Here is a 21,768-nt window from a genome sequence, read left to right on the forward strand (position 1 = left end):
GCTGTGTAGGCCTGAGTGGCCTTTTGCTGCTCCTCCATCCTCTGCAGCATATAGAGGGTGGAGTTCCAGCGCGTCACAACCTCTTGTTTGAGGTGATGGCAGGGCAGGTTCATGCTTTTTTGATGTGCCTCTAGTCTGCGGTAGGCACTGGCTGAATGCCGAAAGTGTCCAGCAATTTTGCGCGCCACCGCAAGCATCTCCTGCACACCCCTGTCACTCTTGAGGTAATGCTGCACCACCAAATTAATGGTGTGGGCAAAACATGGGACGTGCTGGAAATTGCCCATATTTAATGCCCGCACAATGTTACTGGCATTGTCTGACACCACAAATCCCCATGAGAGTCTAAGTGGGGTAAGCCACTGGGAGATAATTTCCCTCATTTTCTCTAATATGTTGTCAGCGTTGTGCCTCTTATTAAAGCCTGTAATGCACAATGTTGCCTGCCTTTGCATGAGCAGCCATTTTGTAGATGCTGCTACTGATGCAGCTGTTGCTGTTGCTGCGGAAGGGGATGCATCTACCCAGTGGGCTGTCACAGTCATATAGTCCTTCGTTTGCCCAGAACCACTTGTCCACATGCCTGTGGTTAAGTGGACAGTGGGTACAACCGCATTTTTAAGAGCACTGAGGACACTTGATCGTACTTCTCTGTACATTTTTGGTATCGCCTGCCTAGTGAAGTGGAATCTCGAGGGGATTTGGTACCGGGGACACAATACCTCCATCAACCCTCTAAATCCCACTCCACTGATGGCGGACACCGGGCGCACGTCTAACACCAACATTGCAGTTACAGCCGCAGTTATACGCTTTGCAATAGGGTGACTACTATCGTATTTGGTGGTCATGGCAAACGACTGTTGGACGGTCAATTGTTTTGTGAAAGACTTAGCGGTCTTACGACTTCCCCTCTGGGAAGATGACCGACTAACAGCAGCAACAGCAGCAGTGGCAGTAGTAGGCGTACCGCTGCAGGATTCCTCGGATGAATCCCGTATTGAGGAGGACTCAGTCTGGCTGCTGACTTGGGCTGCAGGACTGAATCTGATGGAGATTGTGGAGGAAGTTGACGAGGAGGGTGTTGCTGGTGTGTATCCAACTGGACCACGGGATTTAGGTGTCCCTGTACCGATGAGGGTCCTAGCCCCAGTTCCTGAACTAACCACTGAACTATGAAGGTTATTCAGGTGACGTATAAGGGAGGATGTTCCTAGGTGGGCAAGATCCTTACCCCTGCTTATTTGGGCTTTACATAAGCTACATATTGCCATACATTGGTTGTCTGGATTTGGATAAAAATAACTCCAGACCGAAGAGGTGCATTTTTTGGTCTTCTGACCAGGCATGACGATGGGCTTTTTCATCCCATGGACATCAGCTGTTTCCCCCCCTGGTGCCTCATTTACAATAACCACATCACCATCCTCATCATCAAGTTCCTCCACAGCGCCAGCTACATCATCAATAGCCTCCTCCCGAGCCACCTCTTCCCGTACAGTGATGGGAAGGTCAGGCTTGACAACCACCAACACCCTTGGACTCGCCTTGGGGATTTGTGATAATTTCTCTTTAGAAGGCAGAGTTGTTTGCTGTTTTGTTGCTGACAGCATAACTCTCTTCAATTTTTTGTAGGGGGGGGGAGGAGGAGGAGGGCTAAGATCCGTGGGTGAAGCTGAACCACTAGTCATGAACACGGGCCAGGGCCTAAGCCGTTCCTTGCCACTCCGTGTCGTAAATGGCATATTGGCAACTTTACGTTTCTCCTCAGATGATTTTAAGTTTCTCTTTTTGCTACTTTTTCTTAACTTGGGCTTTTTGGATTTTACATGCCCGGTACTACGAGATTGGGCATCGGGCTTGGAAGACGACGTTGATGGCATTTCATCGTCTATGTCATGACTAGTGGCAGCAGCTTCAGCATTAGGAGGAAGTGGGTCTTGATCTTTCCCTACTTTATCCTCCAAATTTTTGGTCTCCATTATATGTAGCACAAGATACTGCAGAATGTGTGAACTTGGTAATATTGCAGTACCAATGGACTTATACTGCTGGATTGGTTTTGCAAATTTGGTTATAATTATTATATATTTTTTTTTTTTTAAATTTTTTATTTTTTTTTACTTTTTTTTTATTTTTAAAAAACTTGGGAATAGTGGGGAAATAACTATGCCCTTAGAAGCACAGAGCACAGGACACAGCACCACTGGACTGAACAGGACACGGCACAGGACCCAGCAGCACTACGGAACTCAGCAGGACAGAGCACAGGACACAGCACCACTGGACTGATACTGCAGAATGTGTGAACTTGGTAATATTGCAGTACCAATGGACTTATAATGCTGGATTGGTTTTGCAAATTTGGTTATAATTATTATATTTTTTTTTTTTTTTTAAATTTTTTATTTTTTTTTACTTTTTTTTTATTTTTTAAAAACTTGGGAATAATGGGGAAATAACTATGCCCTTAGAAGCACAGAGCACAGGACACAGCACCACTGGACTGAACAGGACACGGCACAGGACCCAGCAGCACTACGGAACTCAGCAGGACAGAGCACAGGACACAGCACCACTGGACTGATACTGCAGAATGTGTAAACTTTGTAATATTGCAGTACCAATGGGCTTATACTGCAGGATTGGTTGTGCAAATTTTGTGGTAATTAAAAAATATTAAAGTAGTTTTTGGTATTTTTTAAAAAAACTTTTTTTTATTTTTTTAAACACAGGGGAATATTGGGGAAATAACTATGCCCTTAGAAGCACAGAGCACAGGACACAGCACCACTGGACTGAACAGGACACAGCACAGGACCCAGCAGCACCACTGACCTCAGAAGGACAGAGCACAGCACCAGAGCTGGATTAAGGCTTTGGGGGGCCCGGGGCACTTAAGACAGGGGGGCCCCTAAGATCTAAAATTAAGGGCATAGTGACACATCCTGCATTACATCACCTACAGCCCACAGTATGACACTTATAGCTCTCCCAGAGGGCTCGCCTAGGTTGTCTGCATAAGAAAAATCATTGTTTCCACAAACTAAAATACTGTACATTAAAACAATCATCAAAACACCACATTAAAATTGGTATTGACACCACACAATAAAACTAGCAATGATACCGCATATTAAAAATTCCGTTGATAATGCACATTAAAACTAGCAATGATACCGCACATTAAAACTAACACAAAAAATAAACATTGATAACATAACGCCAATTTTGACTAATTATATATATATATATATATATATATATATATATATATATATATATAATGTACTACAATTTTATTCAATATTTATTCAAAATTGCTAATGGATGTGTTGATGCACCCTCCTACAGACAAAAAGACCTGCATTGTTGTATACACCATTGAACGGTCACCAAAAATTAGGATTGTCCCACTAGAATAACAACGTTTCACAGACTCTGCTGCTCTCTCCTACCTGTTCTTCTCACTTTCACCACCTGTGCTGCAGGTTTCCTTAGTTGCGGCTTGTCTGGATCCTGGAATGTTGGAGGACCTATTTGGAAAAAAATGGGGACATTTAGAAAATTACAGCCAGCCCTGGCGTTAAATCAATACCACCCATGATTAATAATTAAGCCTTCCTCCAGCCCCAACATTAAAATAATAGTATTCATATTTAATAAATAAACCTATTTCCCTCCCTACAACAGCCCCAGCAATAAATTAATAGTATTTGCATTTCAGAAATATACCTATTTCTCGAACCTGTCACTGCCATTAAATAATTCATAGGCACATTTAATAGAGACCTCATTCTCCCCAAACTCACCCCCAAACTACCCCATCTTAAATTAATAGTCCCCACTATTGTGACTCTCTCCCCCCTTTTTCTATATACTGTGCCTCTCTCCCACACTTTTTCCTCATACTGTACCTGTTTCCCCATTTTTCCTCAATCTGTGCCTCTCCCCCTTTTTTTCTCATGCTGTGCCCCCCCTTTTTCCTTACTGTGCCTCCCCCCCCCTTTTCCTTAATGTGCCTCTCTCCTCTTTTCTTTACTGTGCCTCTCTCCCCCTTTTCCTTACTGTGCCTCTCTCCCCCTTTTCCTTACTGTGCCTCTCTCCCCCTTTTCCTTACTGCGCCTCTCTCCCCTTTTCCTTACTGCGCCTCTCTCCCCTTTTTCCTTACTGTGCCTCTCTCATCTCCTTTTTCTCATAGTGCCTCTCTCATCTCCTTTTTCCTCATAGTGCCTCTCTCATCTCCTTTTTCCTCATAGTGCCTCTCTCATCTCCTTTTTCCTCATAGTGCCTCTCTCATCTCCTTTTTCCTCATAGTGCCTCTCTCATCTCCTTTTTCCTCATAGTGCCTCTCTCATCTCCTTTTTCCTCATAGTGCCTCTCTCATCTCCTTTTTCCTCATAGTGTGCCTTTCTGCTTAATTCCCTTTCTTCACTTACCTTTCTATTAGCTTTTCTTTTCTTCTCCTCTCTTCTGTCTTCTCTCTTCTTGCTTCCTCTCCGCGCTGCTCCTCACTGAATGACAGGCGTGACTTGATGACGTCACGCCTGTCATTCAGCATTAACAGAGCAGAGAGGAAGGAGGGACGCCGGCGCTGAGATCAGGTGAGTAAATTTTTTTTTTTTTTTTGCTACCCCGCTCCCCCCACCAACGAGGAGAAGCCCAGAACCTGCCCGCAAAACACCCAACCCCCCCCCCCCCCCCGCCGCCGCCGCTGCCGCAAAAAAAAAAAAATCATGCCCAGAGCTGTCAGACAGCAACTGACAGCAGGGGCAGGTTAGGTCATACGGGCGACGGGGGGAAGCCGCGGAGAGAGGGGGGCCCGGAGCGGTTGCTGTCAGTTATAAACTGACAGCAGGAAAGTTCATGCGGCAGCGGGGGGCCCTTGGAGAGAGGGGGGCCCGGGGCACGTGCCCCCTGTGCCCCCCCCTTAATCCGGCTATGCACAGCACACAGCACCACTGGACTGATACTGCAGAACACAGCACAGCACAGCACAGCACAGCACAGCACAGAACTAAACAGCACAGAACTAAACAGCACAGAGGACCACCTAACACACCCTCCCTCTACCCTGATCAATGCCCGAGTGAAGATGGCGGCGACTAGCGGGGAATTTATAGGATCCGAGTATCGCGAGATCCGACAACGGGATTATGAGTCAGAGCCTCAGTTTCACTTTTGAATTTGGCGCCAATACCCGGATCTGTCTCGGATCCGACTCGGATCCGCAACGTTCGGGTGGGCTCGGATTTCATAAATCCGAGTGCGCTCATCCCTACGCAGAACGTGTCTATGGTACAGTGACCAAAAGCAAAATCTGCACCAATGTATTCGATGAGACTTTATTTTTTTTCACAAATACATGCAATGAAACAATAAAAAAATAAAGTAGCCCAATGCCTGTCTGACTCCTACTGAACATGAATGTTTCAAGTATTTCACAAAACAGACCTTCACAGACCTTCACAGTGTAACCTTTTTTTTGCAAGTGTTCCAAAGTCTCTTACAGGCAATCAGGAATCCCCAGCATTGAAACTCAATAGTCTATGCCAAATGCGCAATTACAGCAAGCTGAAAGCAATGTGAATCCCCTACGTTGCCTCAAGTTATTAATAGAATCTGGCAGACTTACCATTGTGAGCACATTACAAACATAATTAATGAGCGGCCCAACAAATTCCAAAATGTCTGGCCACTCCGGCTTGATACTTACGAACTAGACCAAACAACAACCTCTTAAAACAGGAACTGATTTTATGGATATAGCTACAAATTACATACTACGCACCTAACAATCACCAAGATGCCAGGCCGGGCATTCTTCCTACTCTCTCTTGTCCCTAGCTAACCCTTCTTGTCCCTCCCTTTCTCCCTGCACCTGGTCTTCTTCTCTACCTCCTTTCTAAGTCTTCCTCCTTTATCCCCTCTTCCTCCCCCTCTTGTGTTTCACTTCTCCCCTATCCGCAACTCTGTTGTTTTACATCAAAACAAGGTTCATAATAATTTTGTATACTAACTGTTTGATTTAAAACCTAACCTGTATGCTGTTAGACTTGAAAAACCTTCTAATAAAATATGTTTAAAAAAAAAAAAAAAAAGAAACCCTATAGTCTAATCTGACAGATGCCTGAGCCAACTTTGACTGCTAACATAAAGGGGTTATAATCCGCATGCTTCAGTACATTGGTTGGCATTCTGTTGTTTTTTTTGGGTGTATATTTATCCAAGGCTTGCAACATAGATATACTATATATATATATATATATATATATATATATATATAAAATATATGTTAAAGTTATTTTTTTAAGCATGCTTTCATGTTTTTTAACAACATTTTTATTTTTTTTAGTGTACACGGAAACGACAAAGGTAAACGTGAAAATGCTGTAATATTGTGCACGTTACAATGCAAGTGGTGGTTTGTTCTTTGTGGTTTTCTGAGAGTGGCAGGAATAATGCCAGTTTATCATGTTTCCCAACTAACAAACGTACATGATCTTGGAAATGCTCTAATCAAAATATATACACACATGTTAAAGTTAGTTACCTCTCCAATGCCACATGGCTAGGCCTAGGTGCTAATGGACAATTTTAGGATGCTGTGCTTGCCCTAACTAATTAGGTACCTAGGGGGCTGATTCATTAAAGAAAGTAAGTCTTAAAAAAGGAGTGGGGCTCCAGGGGTGGAGGTCGAGGTGCTGGTGAGGAGGAGGTAGATGCTGATGCTACTCCTCTTAAAACGGTGGAGGCATCCCGCTACAGGCAGTATGTATTAGCCACCTATGTTGAAGGTAGGTAATTTGTACAATCTTAAATAAAGGTCACTTTTTAAAGTCCATTAGATGAAATACAGATACTTGGTTTTTTTTGACAAGGGGGTATATTTACTAAACTGCGGGTTTGAAAAAGTGGAGATGTTGCCTATAGCAACCAAACAGATTCTAGTTATCATTTTCTAGAATGCACTAAATAAATGAAAGCTAGAATCTGATTGGTGGCTATAACATCTCCATATTTCCAAACCCGCAGTTTAGTAAATCTAGCCCAAAGTGTATTTAGAAAAACAACAAAAACAAACTAAAAGCACACATCATAATAAAATAAGATATTATCAACTTTGTCTTTTCCGCTTGCTCCACAGCTGTGTGCTCTTCTTTTGCACCTGGCTTCAATTTACGTATGATGTGGAAGGCTATGTAGAATAAGCAGAGGTCATTGGGTCAGCAGTGAGTGACCGAGTGTGCTCCGAAGTGGCTGGATGGTGTTCCAAAGTGGCTGGACGGTGTGACAAAGGGGCTGGAGGGTGTGACAAAGGGGCTGGAGTGTGGGCATAGCGGGCTAGAGGGAGAGATGTTGCTGGTGGGTAGCAGAGGGGGCTGGGGGTTAGTCAGAGGGTGCTGGGGAACAGGCAAAGGGGGCTGTAAGGTAGGCATAAAGGGGGTGGCAAGATGTGACTGGTGGTGATGCAGAGGGGACTGGGGGTGAGATGTGGCTGGTGAGGATGCAGACAGGGCTGGGGGGCGAGATGTGGTTGGTGGGGATGCAGATGGGGCTGGGGGGTGAGATGTAAAACCAGAGAAAAATAAGCCCGCACTCGGAATATCCCACATTATATATGGTACCAGCTGCTTGGCAATAAGCCCGCGCCTCAGAATATCCCATATTGTATGTGGTACCAGCTGCATGGCAATATAAATGCCCATATATGTATACAAAACAGAAAGAAAGTTGTCAGCGCTTATCCTTTAAACTGCATATCTGTGTGTGTCTAGCAAAATGAAAACATGAAGTATTAGTTCATATTTTGATCAAAAGACTTAAGCCTGCATCCCACGTCAAGGGTACCTCATTATATGCAGGTCCTACACTGACCTATATGCTTTAAACACTATTAAAATGCAGTTAAAATCAGATGCACTCACCTCCCAGGTATAGGGGTTTACATCTAGCAAAGGCTGGCTTGTGAGCCACACCCAAATGTGCCTTAAATAGGCTTGTTGGACAGCTGCTATGACAATATTTTGAAACAAAACCAGAGAAAATAATAGTGTTTAAAGCATATAGGTCAGTGTAGGACCTGCATATAATGAGGTACCCTTGACGTGGGATGCAGGTGGGATGCAGGTTTAAGTCTTTTGACCAAAATATGAACTAATACATCATGTTTTGATTTTGCTAGACACACACAGATATGCAGTTTAAAGGATAAGTGCTGACAACTTTCTTTCTGTTTTGTATACATATATGGGCATTTATATTGCCACGCAGCTGGTACCACATACAATATGGGATATTCCGAGCGCGGGCTTATTTTTCTCTGATTTTGTTTCAAAATATTGCCAAAGTCATGTATACATATTAACAAAGTTTGTGCTGGGGCTTTTTGGCTAAACAAAAAAAAGAAAAAGATTTTTCCACAAGGAAAATAAAGTTGTAAACAATGAACCTTCCTACAAAACAAAATTCCTTTCTAGCTTGTAAACATTTTTAAATTAGTGTGAACAATAACCTGACCTGTACTTAAATTATGTCACTATATATATATATATATATATATATATATATATATATATATAACATGTACCTTTGCAGAGAGTGTTAAGAGTTTTAAGTTATGTCACACTTTAGACTTCTGCTGATCCTAGCAAGTCTTTATACAGAGTACACCCATAGAAGTAATATATGTTGACAAAATGACCTAAGTTTCAATAACTACATTTTTTCACTTTGTTTATAACAGCTCAAGAAGACATAGGCCATTGTACTCACCAATAATATTGAAGATCATGTATGAAGTCAAATTCTTTGAAGCTCATGACTTCAAAAAATGACAGGGCTGAATGAGTATCTCACATGTTCTTATATAGGGCATGCAGGTGTTACTGAGATTTAATGCGGGTGCATTTATTTGTGAATGATGGTGTATAATTATCAGAGGACTGGACACATCTCTAATTGTCTGGATACGTTTAATGAACGAAAATAATTTACAGGTGAGGCATACATCTTGCATACGGTATTGAAGAGATCAGCGAGTAACGTCTACGCCTATACGTGCACTGAGAACCAATCACTGTGCAGAATGTTGGACAGTCATTCACTTGCAAACATGAGGGCTGCGACATTTGCTCAGGCATAGCTGCAGTTTTTGACAGCTACATTGGATGATTTGTACCCACCCCCAGGGGCCGGTGCATAATGAATGAGGATCTAAAACATGTCCTACCCCAACTATAAATCTGTCCCCACATTTAAAATTTACCTTCCGTCAAATGCAACATGGTTTGGCCAAGGTGCAAAGTTACTCCATTGTTTTCCTTTACTTTCCTTAATAGATCAGGCCCACCATACAATTGATATTACCCAAGTCCATCCATTGGTCAAGTCCATCTGTAAGTGGTGTAGAGGTGTTTTGTCTATGTGTGAAAATGGGTATTTAACAGTGTTTTTTCTAGAGATGCTCAGGCTCGGTTCCCTGAGAACCAAACACACCCGAACTCAGCAGATCCGGCTCGGCTCGGTATTTTCGCGCGCCCTCAAAATCAAAAACGAGGCAAAACACCTTTGTTACGTCGTTGGATCTCGGATCGTTCGGGTTATGGATTCTATAAGTACCGCCCTCCATGGCGATCCAGTGTCATTTCACAGAGGGCCACCGAAGGGGTAGCATGGTTCTTGGCAGTCTCTAGTGCAGTTGGGCAGCATCTTAGGTAGAAAAGAAAGAGGATGGGTAGCAGTGTTCTTCAAAGTCTCCAGTGACATTCAGGAGAGCTCCATTGCTAATTGTCATTCCAAATAGTTTTGCGTGTAAAACCCGAGCCTGAAGAAAACAGTATGGCATTAGAGCAAAATGTATGTTCAGATTCAGAAATGACACAAATCCCTGAGAAGAGTCTATCCACGAGTGCCATGTGTAATCTTGACCTTTCTGATAGTGTACCCATAAAGAAGGCCCCTTTCAGCATTTCTGCAGATGTGTGCATGAACAGCCCAAGTGTAACCGGTGATACTACTTATGTGTGTAGCCATTTGTAGCATTTGTAAAGCCACAGTAATTTAAGCATGGATGTCTAAATATTCGTGTATATGTATTACCTTCCAATTTGCTGCTGTTTCATCAATATAGCACAAAGTGTTTGTAAATTGCACTTTACGTCAAAGGTACCTAAATATATTATAATTTTGTGGGAATTGGGGCTGATTCGAAGCTCAGTGATAAACTTGCTTTTTGCTGTGAATCACAATGGCTCTTCTTTGTGCATTGTCTGGCATTCCGGATTGGTCTGGGTCTGATAAAAGCACGCATCCCGGGGGTTCAGCGCTCGTCCCCATGTATTAGCTGTAGAATTACCACAGTTATTTAAGGAACGGGAGGAGCGTACATATGAACCATAACTGATTCATGAGCCAAGGACAATTCCATCTTCCACCACTTTTCTTTTCTGCCACTGCTGTGTGGCAATGTTTTCCAGATGTGCTATGAACTGCTGTGTGTTTGAGTCATTGCTCTGTCGCTTAGCATTCAGTCAGGTCGCTGCAGTCTTTGTTTGAAAGTGTATGAAAATAATATTGTGACCTGTGAGATGGTCAAAATTGACTTGAAATTAGTGTTATTGAGGTTAATAATAATGTAGAGGGGAAATAAAAGCAAAATTACGTGAGTTTAGCATAAAAATAGGGATTTCAAAAAAAAATCTGGATCCAAAACTAAAACACGCAAGGGTGGTTTTGCAAAAACCAAAACCATAACCAGAACACGGGGGTCAGTGAACATCTATAGTTTTTTCCAGTTCTGAGCTGAAGGGCTTGAGAGTGGTAAAATAATAAGTGCCTGCAGGCAACAATAAAGCATGGTGGAGATTTCTTGTAAGTTTGGGGCTGCATTTCACCAAATGGAGTTGGTGATTTGGTCAGGATCAATAGTGTCCTCATTGCTGAGAAATACTGGCAGGTACTTATCCATCATGTAATACCATCAGGGAGGTGTCTGATTGGCTCCAACTTTATTATGTAGCAGGACAAGGACCCCAAACATACAGCCAATGTCATTTGGAACTATCTTCAGTGTAAAGAAGTACAAGGAGTCCTGGTAGTGATAATATGATTCCCACAGAACCCTGATCTCAACATCGAGTCTGTCTGGAATTAAAATGAAGAGACAGAAGGATTTGAGCAAGCCTACATCCACTGAAGATCTGTGGTTAATTCTCCAAGATGTTTGGAACAACCTCCCTGCCGAGATCCTTCAAACACTGTGTGCAGGTGTACCTAGAAGAATTGATGCTGTTTTGAAGGCAAAGGTTGGTTTACCAATTTTGATTTGATTTCGATTTCTCTTCTGTTCATCCACTTTGCATTTTGTTAATTGATAAAAATAAAGTATTAACACTTCTATTTTTGAAAGCAATCTTAGTTTGCAGCATTTTTTTCCACACCTGCCTAAAACTTTTGCACAGTACAGTATATATTTGCATGTCCAACCTAAAAGTATTATTCCTCTGTCTACTACTGTGTTTAGCATAACATGACCCTTTGCAGAGATTTTCAAGTTATGTAACACTTTAGAACTCTGCTGAGCACGGCAAATGTGCAAACAAAGTATATCCATAGAAGTACTATATATTGTCAAAATGACCTAAGCTTGCAAATTTTTTCCCTTTTTTCTTTTACAGCTCAAGAAGACAGCCATATTTCCCGCACCCCTGCCCTGGATTCCCGCACCCCTGCCCTGGATTCCCGCACCCCTGCCCTGGAAAAGAGGGTCTTCATATAAATTTGTATAATAATGAAGGGATATTTGAATATAAACTAATATCTAATATACATGTGTCCCTTTTTACTGGATATTTACTTCCAGACATTTGTAGTCCTAAGGAAGTTTGTGATGAGGGTAGTAGGCCTCCCTAAATTTTGGCGTCATCCCCATTACTGTAATGAATGAGGTAATTGTTTCCTTTCCATATACTTTATGGTCTCAAAGCAGGGGAGGGCTGGTAAATTTTAGCCCGGGGGACAAAATTCGACTCAGCAGCCTATTTTAAAGGAAAAAAATGCAGGTGACCCAGCCCAAGGTAGCCCACTTTGGGACCGGCCTGGGGGACAGGTGCCCCCCTGCCCCCCTGCCCCCCAGTCCAACCTGCCTCTGGCTCAAAGCCATTATGTCATTACCATCATATGAGATTCAGTCACAATATTTCCATAAATCATTAAATTTTTACTGACAAAAACAAAATAAAACAAAAAGGTGCTCCCCCTGAAACAACTGTAGTGCCGGCAGCCAAGGCAGGAAGTAGCGAAAAATGTTGGGCAAAACAGCATTGGTTGACCCCAATTTCACTATTACCATGCCTCCCGCAGCATAGGGTCCCCCTGCCATAATGGCAGTCGGCCCCAGAGTAGTCAGTACTGGGCTGCATTCCCTAGAGAGATGTAGCCCTCCCCCTGCCGCTTCCGTAGTGGTACCCAACCCTGTGCTGAAAGCACTACAGCCCTTCCCTAACCCCTGAGTGGCGTGTATGGGGTAATAATAATAATAATACATGAAAGTATTTTGTCCCTGGTGCACTACATGTCCCAGGATGGCCAGGCTGCCATTATATAGCACTAGTACTACAAGCACAAGCACACTTCATCACTGCAAGGCCATGCTGGGACCTGTAGTGTCCCAAAGGAACATGTAAATATAACAAAGACACAAATGGAAGTGTCATTTGTAATGCCATAAGCACACACATTATTGGTCACCTACATGAAGGGTCTGTCATCTGTAATACATTGTGTGATTCAAATAAAACCAACACCATGGTACATTATGCCAAATCATCTCCCCTGCAAAGTAAGCTCTTTGTACATACATTACTTATAATATTTAAAATGTATATTATTATACATTGGAAGTTATGATTAATAGTTCAGTTCAGCTGATTTGCGTTGTGTTCAGCTGTTTTGAGTTGAGTTAATTTTTCAGTAAGTAGCTTTTAGGTTACTTTGCAGGAGAGTTCTTTGGTAAATACAACATTATTTATCTTATTTAAGGTTTTGGTTTTACAGTATATATACAAAATGTTGTAGTTACCTAAGAACTCTCCTGCAAAGTAAACTCAAGGCTATTTATTATAAAATCAACTCAACTCAAATCATCTGAACACAACGCATCTTAACCAAACTGATTTATTTACTATGCTACCAATACACAGCGTGCTCTTTAGATTTATGTAATACAAACGGCTTACAAACTAATTCATCTTGCTCCGTATCTTGATATCCGTTCTATAATGAATTTGAGAGAGCACGTCGGTGATACGTGATCAAAACACGGAGCACAACTTGCGCTCAGAATACGTGTCCTAATGAATCAGGCCCAGTATGTTTGTCATCAGCCCCTGCTACATTGGAGCTTGCAGTGATGGGCACAGGCGGACCTCAGAGCCTTCACGTGTGGCCTCCGGCTCCTTCATGCTTTATTGTCAGATTGGTTATAGCTTGTAACACTTGTATAAAAGTCCTGCTTATATGTTACAGATAGGTGTCTCTTCCTTTGATTGAATGTATTGTTTTAATGTATTACTGAGATTAAACATAAAGTGCGGCCCTTTTGAAGGTTAAAGGGGTGCCTATGTGGCCCCAAAGTGTTTCAGGATGCCTGTCACTGGTCTATATGCTAAGATAAATACAAAGGAAAAAGTGTCCAATTTCCATGCTTTCCTCCATATTAATCCTTCTTTGTTGCTTTGTGTGGCTGTCTCCATGAGGGAGTGTCCTGAGGAGGGGTTGGGACTGCGCTACAGCCAGAACGCACAGTAATGAGACTTATCATTACCATGTGACTTGAGCGCCACTCCCCCCCTCCTCTGTGCAGCTATACTCTCTGCCATATCAGAGGTGGCAAAGGTTAGCAAATACATATGGCACCCCTCTACTTCAATACATACATCTAGCCATAAATTCTGTAGAACACAAATGCTCACACATTATGGTCAATTTTGTCAGAAACCCATTAACCTATCAATATGTTCTGGACTGTGGGAGGATACTGGGATGGTGGAAGAGGCCCACGGGGACACGTAAGGAGTATGTGCAGATAGTGCCTTGGAATGGAGTTCATGACCCCAGCACTGAGACAACAATACTAACCTCTGTGCCACCATGCCACCCCCCTTTCCCCTATTTTGCTGTTACAATTATTGAGATTAAGTAAAGGATCACTTTACTGCCACACTAAAATTACCAGTCACATACATTGAATACTTAAAAAAATAGAGATGATACAAATATTTCTATTTTCGTTTTATTGTGAGCTCTCTTCTATTTACTCTGGGTTCTGAAAATACACACACACACACACACACACACACACACACACACACACATAAATAAACACATATCTGTATAAATACATTGTAAAATAATACATGCTAGTACTTATAATAGTTTTGTATCAGATTTGTACATTTTGTTCTTCATAGTATAATACATTATCTGTGATCAGGGAAATGACAATGATTTTATCTAGTAAAAAGCCTATCCAGTGAGGTCCAGTAGAATTCCTGGTCTCTGCAGATGTTTACCAACCTCTGCTTTGTCTGCATGTGTGAGTGAATACTCTGTACTATAGAATTGCTTCCTGTCAGCAGTGTATAAAACCTGGAACTTCTCTCACGCTGTCAGAGAGAGCTGGCAGACTCAATGTGTAAAGTCTGCTCTCTCCCACTTCACTGACTGGGGCTGAACTACTTGAGCTACTGCTTCTCTGCCAGTCTGACCAGACAGAACCTCTTCTGTGTTTGAAAGTCTCTGTGTGCCCCTCCTGACAATTCTGTGCTCTAGGGCTGCTACAATGTGTGAGTCAGGGACAGCTGTTTGATAGTCAGTCTCCTTCTCCCTTTTGCCAGGCCTGCATCAGAGTCTCCAGAGGCTTCATCTTGCTTGTCCCAGGCTGGCATCTGATGTACAACATGCCTTCACTACTGCACTTTACTGTGTGTTTCCTCATTCTCTTATCCTGCGCCTCTCAAGTCTCAGGTAAGTCCATTAAACTGTCTATGTTATTTAGATATGTAGCCTACCTGCTCTGACATACTTGGGATATGATGAGTACAAATTTATGTGCAAAAGTTTGTATAGGCACAGTGCAATGTATACAGTGCCTAAGGCCGAATCTTCTACTACATCTATCATATAAGTATATGAGATAAATTATTTTTATTTTCCTGTTTTTTTATTCATCGTCTTTAACTCTTGTTCACTCCAATTGCTAGATGTTTTCTTTCTAACTGTAAAAAAAAGAAAATAAACAATAAGATAATATAGAAAGTTCCGTTGCACACAAATAGTTAACACAAGACACATTTGTGTGATTAAGGTTTGTGTTCCAAGCTCTATGGCAGTAATAGGTCAAGTAGATGATGTGTTCACACTGGAAACTGTTACATTTCTGTTATAAAGTACTGTTGTGGTTTACTTATTCTGTGTGGTAATGAAGTTACGATGGTTTATGTTAGTTAACTTGTTCATCTGTGTATGAACATGGATGTGCCAGTTATTGACTGCTCCCATACAAAGTATTTAATTATGATCAATTATTGTCATTGAGGAACTGGTGCATCATTCTGGTGTTAGGTGACATCTCTATCAAAATGATTGTAAACCAATGAAACCTGCTAATCCCACAGCAGTGGGATTAGCATTATTGACAGTATGATAGATAATCAATATTAAATATTACAAGGTGTAATTAACATAGTAGCAGTGGGTGTAGCTGTTACAGGTGCCACAGTTGGGGGAGGGGGACGGTTGCCTCCCCTGTCCAAACCCCATGTGCATTTGTGCCTTTTTCAGTAGTACCTGGAGTATCTTGCAACATTATCCTATGGGTTCACAAATGTCTAGTTTTGCCCCTGTATGTATAATCCCTCATACACACACCCTGGTTGAAAATGAAGTGTATGTGATGCATTAAATGTCACTTCACAGCTACATTCATCTATAAACTTTAATGTATACACTACAGGGCAACCACTGATTTTGACTGGGCTGTACAGCTGGTAGAGTCACATGAGGTGAATAAATTATAAGCTCTTGCTTCAAGTGATGGTCTGATAGGTTTCGGCTATCCTCTATAGCTATGCATAATGTTGGATTTGATTAAGTCATGTAATCTATTATATATGACTTATATTATATTGCTATATTATTGTGAAAATCTGTAAAGGGTAGTAAAAGGGCTACACAGCACACAGCACAATCCCCTCTCTCACACCCCTGCTACTCACCTGATCTCGAGGGAACACTATGGAACACCACCTCTTCGTCCGCGGACCCCAGATTAGAGACTTGCCTCGTTCCCCCTCTTCCAACACAGCACCATTACGACTCCTGCGGGGGAAACAAACGTGAGGCTACGCTACCCTTTGACGGAAGGGCAAAGTCCGAGGTGACGGCTACGAGGCAGAGACAGTCACTCTACCCCAGCCACCGACACCTCGTCTTGCTCTGGGCTACTACTTCGGCGCCGCGAGTACCAGGGCCTAGGAACAATCCCGCCCCAGTACTCCACCCACCAACAAGTGAGAGCCCGTTCAGGACAAGGGAACTTAGTGTTATACTCACCAACTCACTCCTCCCCTTAGCTCTTTCCTCCGTGCGTACTTCCGTCACCTGTAATGACACTACCCTGCCTCCCACAACCTCTAATCATGAGACTATGGTGGGGAACTCTTACGCTGACACCAGAGGATCCACCGGGATCTAACTTTGAGCCACACTAAACCCAACTCCCGGGGACTTACCAAGGAGAAGGTCTCCTATCTCGGGGACCATGCACAGTACCAAGACACAGTGGTGGAACCTACTGAAGCCGCGTGCCACCTGGTCGGGCGCCTCCGCCTGGAACCGCCAGCGGCCGTTGCCAGAACTCAGGTTAGGCCTCACCCGGTGGTAACAGGAAGACCTGCCTGAAATCAGCGTCAGGCCACCAAGTAGAACTGTCAGAACTCACAAGGGGCGTGCTGCGCGAGCAATGGGGAACTCAATTATAGCCTCACCAACTCTGCGGGACCCAGGGGACTGACGGGAAGGTAACTACTATGTATCCTCCTCCTGACCGTATGTGAGGGAAAGCTAAATATTTCCCCAAAGGGACAACACAAAAGAGAAAAGGTAGGGAGGGGGGTGGAAACAGGGACAAGAGCCTACCTTTAATGGGGGCCTGGCGTCTTGCACCTACGAATGACACAAAGCACAGCACACACAATGCTCAGTACTAAACCATATGGTGAGACGCTGCTTGATGCCCCTGGCTACACTGCTCCAGAATTATCGCAGCTGGTAGCTTCTCCCTAATGAGCTATATGCACCACACCCTACCAGGTGCCTACCGCTCGCGCCGATGCCAGGCCTAGTTCCCTACTTCCACTCAGGGGCCTTATGCCCACTCACTAACTATGGGGCCTAGTGCACCCAAGCTGCTGCAAGGGCCTTGTGCTCAACTCCATACAATGGGGCCTTATGACCACAAACTCCTGTAAGGACCTTATGCCCGGTTACTCCACCTATTGGGCCTTGCACCCAAGGACTACTGCTAGGTCCTTGTGCCCTTTCACTACTATCTATTGGACCTTGCGCCAAAGGATTACTACTAGGTCCTTGTGCCCTCTTAACGCGACCTATTGGGCCTTGTGCCCACAGACTACTACTAGGGCTTTGTGCCCTCTTAATGCTACCTCCTGGGCCTTGTGCCCACAGACTACTACTAGGGCCTTGTGCCCATTTAATGCAATCTATTGGGCCTTGTGCCCAAAGACTACTACTAGCGCTTTGTCCCCTCTTAACGCTACCTATTGGGCCCTCCTGTGCCCGGGCCTTGTGCTGACTATCTGTTCCACAGGCCTAATGCCTGGTTTGCCCACAAGCCTTGTGCCTGATGAAAGAAGTGACCGAGTGAAAAGGGATATTTGAGAGGTGCGGGCCCTTGGAGAAGTGTTACCCAATAGGGCCTTACCTTACTCTGACGTCAAGCCCTGATTGGCTCGTCGTGGTGCCAAAGTTCAAGTGACCGAGCTGGGGACTCTGAGTGGTGCATGGGAGGCACCGGAATGTTGCTAAGTGTGGAGAGGGACACCTCGCCTCGCATCCAGGTAAGTCCCTCACAAATCCAAAATATATTGGTTATAAAACTGTTCTGTACGTATTTACAATTTGTCTAAGTGGTCACACGTGACAGAACTGTGAAAGTCAGTATACATGGGCAGTTTGGCAGTGAGTTCGGTAGGCCTAAAGATTAGGCATTAAAATACCACCCACTTTCTTTAAATCTGCTGAAGTACATTTGGGGAACACTTACCCTCCTTAACTATGGTATTTAGATTCAGATTTGTAGAATCAGTAGCCAAATTCGATCACTACTATTGTGTCGTCATTAGTCCTTTGATTGTTGCTCCAATTGGGGTGCGGGCTTCAGCTGAGGCCAAGATTGAGGCCCTGTTATCTGAGAATGCTGCTGAAATGTTATCTGCAGTTTCAAAGCACTAGACTTCTTTAATCGACACTGTGGGCCTGATTCATGTTGAGAATCTCGCTCACCTCTTTAATCTTTCCCTCTCCACCGCCATCTTCCCCTCCTCCTTCAAACATGCTCTCGTATCCCCCATCCTCAAGAAACCTAATCTTGACCCTACTTCTCCCTCTAAATATCGCCCCATATCACTTCTCCCCTTTGCCTCCAAAATTCTCAAGAGGCTCGTCTGCAGCCGTCTCTCTTCCTACCTTTCCGAACACTCCCTCCTTGATCCTCTCCAGTCTGGCTTCCGCCTCCTTCACTCCACTGAAACGGCCCTAGCTAAAGTCTCCAACGATCTCCTCTCTGCTAAAGCCAGGGGCCACTTCTCCCTTCTCATCCTCCTTGATCTCTCTGCAGCCTTTGACACCATCGACCACCCCCTCCTCCTCCACACCCTCCAGTCCTTTGGCCTCTCCGGCCCAGTCTTGTCCTGGTTCACCTCTTACTTTGCTGACCGATCCTTCTCCGTCACCACCTCTGGATCTCTCTCCCCCCGTCCACCCTTCCAGTTGGAGTCCCCCAGGGCTCTGTCCTGGGACCCTTAATCTTCTCTCTCTACACCTCTTCCCTGGGTGACCTCATCAGCTTCTACGGCCTCAACTACCACCTCTACGCTGACGACACTCAACTTTACCTCTCCTCTCCTGATCTCTCTCGCTCCCTCCTCTCTAGGGTGTCCGCCTGCCTCTCTGCCATCTCCTCCTGGATGTCCTCTCGATTCCTCAAACTTAACCTCGCCAAAACTGAACACATAGTCTTTCCCCCCTCTCGCACCTCGCCCCCTTCTGACCTCTCTCTCACTGTTGACAACACCTCTATCTCCCCTGTCCCCCCACTTCGCTGCCTCGGTGTCATCCTCGACTCCTCTCTCTCCTTTGGCCCCTACATTCTCTCTCTTGCTAAATCCTGCCGCTTCCAGCTGCGTAACATCGCTCGCATCCGGCCCTTCCTCTCCCAAGATGCCACCAAATGTCTTATTCACTCTCTGATCATTTCCCGCTTGGACTACTGCAACCTCCTCCTTACTGGCCTCCCCCACTCATCTCGCTCCCCTTCGATCTGTCCTCAACGCAGCCGCTAGGCTTATCTTCCTTTCTCGCCGCTCCTCGTCTGTCTCCCCCCTCTACCTGTCCCTTTATTGGCTCCCCTTCCCCTACAGAATCTTCTTCAAGCTCCTCACTCTTACATACAAGGCCCTCGCCAACTCCACTGCACCCTACATCTCCACCCTCCTCTCTATTCATGCTCCATCCCGCCCTCTCCGATCTGCCAATGACCGTCGCCTCTCTTCCCCCCTGATCACCTCATCCCATGCGCGTATCCAAGACTTCGCCCGCGCTGCCCCCCTCCACTGGCACAAGCTCCCTCACTCTATCAGAACTTCCCCTAATCTGTCCAGTTTCAAACGGGCTCTAAAAACCCACCTTTTTCTTAAAGCCTTCCAGTCTCCCACTTAACTTCCTACCTTTTCTTCTACCTCTTCCCCTTCATTCCGCTTCCCTTATCCTTATCTCTTCCTCTCTCCCCCGTGTCTCTCTGTCTGTCTACCCCACCCCTTAGATTGTACGCTCCACTGAGCAGGGTCATCTCTCCTCCTGTCCTTACCACTCTTAACTCGGCTCTCCAGCTACCTAGCCCTCCTCCTCAAGGACCCTCTTCCCCCCCATCCACTCTCGCTCCTTCCTCTCCCCTCTGGGGGTTTCCCTGTCATCCGGGCCCTCCCTCTCGGGCTCAGCCGTATGCAGGACCTTCCCCTCTCCCCTCCCCCGCCCCTCTAGCTGTGCTTTGAGCTCACCGAGTTACTGTGCTTATTGTTTATTGTACTGTGCTGTCTCACCTTGAATTGTAACTTTGTTTGTCCCTGTACGGCGCTACGGACACCTAGTGGCGCCCTATAAATAAAAATTAATAATAATATGTTAAATAACCCGCTAATGTCATATCAAACAGTATAAATATAACATACATATAAAAGCATAACAACAACAATTTAAAAATATATTTAAAAGTATATATATGCCAATGAATATACCGTATTATCTTAACTCACAGAACAAGGATAATCATGTCTTACCAATTAACAATTACCAATAAGTGTATTAAGAATATGAGTTCATAATGTCTTGTTCAAATATTCTACTTGATCTGTGGTCTCATAGCCAACTATCACATCTAAATGATCATATCTAGTCTGGTCATTTACAGACATTAAATCAGCATAGTAATAAATGATTGCCAATATTTTTATAGGACATGTCAAAATTGGGCCACCAAATGAACAGTTTAAAACAGAATTCAATCTCATAGACAGACAACTCTAACAGTAAGGGACTACAAGGACATGTCTCAGGAAATATGAATGCCAGATTGAGTCAGAGGACTAAAAAGTACCTTGAATGCAAATCACTAAGGAGTTCATCAGATGTCCACAATGATTCTGTGCATCATGGTATCCAGCCATAATACTGACATGGACTTGTTTGAACCTCCAATCATAGTCCAATTATCATTGTGGGCTCCTACAGCAATAAAGTGTACCAAATTTAAGTAAATGGAGTAATTTCACACCCTTCATTCAGTCTGAACGGTGGAAACGTATTCAAGGTGAAAATCCAAAAGGTTTCACATTGTGATAACCGTACTAAACGGTTTCCTCCTCTTTTATCTATGTTTACGCTTGTGATTTGGAGGGAGACCTTGCTGAGATACAAACTGTCCCATTCATCAATTGGCGTCTGCCAAACCGCATGGCAAGCCGACACAGAATAGTTAAAAAAAGACTCGTGGCTGTGACGGATGAGATAGCTCAAACTGCATATGGAAAGATTAAAGAAATAAATTATTAGAGAAAAAAAATAAAAAATACATTGCGGTTAACTAGCTTGTTGCTCTCAAATTATTAGAGTGCTGTGTTCTATGATATCTTGGATGTGAAACTAAGAGCCGTAACTTAGAATTCTAGCGCCTGGGGCGAGAAAGACAAATACCGCCCCCCTAGCCCTCAATTTTATCCAAATGTACCTAAAATATTCCTAAATTGTGCCCCCCTTCAGTGTTGCGCCCTGAGCAGTTGCCCCTATCGCACAGCCCTAGTTACGGCCCTGTGAAACTGTGTCCATCCTCCCCTTGTGCTCCTTCCTATTCCAAGTTGTTTCTTTCCTCTATCCCTTTTTTGCTGTTCCCTCAAATTTTTGAAAAACGTTCAA

At 43.9% G+C, this 21,768-nt stretch overlaps 1 protein-coding gene across 2 annotated transcripts in view; it reads left to right on the forward strand.

The window, feature by feature from the left end:
• Window positions 1–14,657: 14,657 nt before the first annotated feature.
• Window positions 14,658–21,768, forward strand: part of SUSD2 (sushi domain containing 2) — a 181,700-nt gene continuing 174,589 nt past the window's right edge. Inside the window, exon 1 of one of the 2 annotated variants that reach the window (XM_075178545.1) lies at window positions 14,658–15,027. In XM_075178545.1, the coding sequence (XP_075034646.1) occupies window positions 14,952–15,027 (76 nt within the window). In that variant the 5' untranslated portion in view covers window positions 14,658–14,951. The remainder of the gene's footprint in view (window positions 15,028–21,768) is intronic. The other variant, XM_075178544.1, reaches the window with a different exon arrangement.

Source organism: Mixophyes fleayi, chromosome 1, assembly GCF_038048845.1.
Source record: "Mixophyes fleayi isolate aMixFle1 chromosome 1, aMixFle1.hap1, whole genome shotgun sequence".
Lineage (NCBI taxonomy): Eukaryota > Metazoa > Chordata > Amphibia > Anura > Limnodynastidae > Mixophyes > Mixophyes fleayi.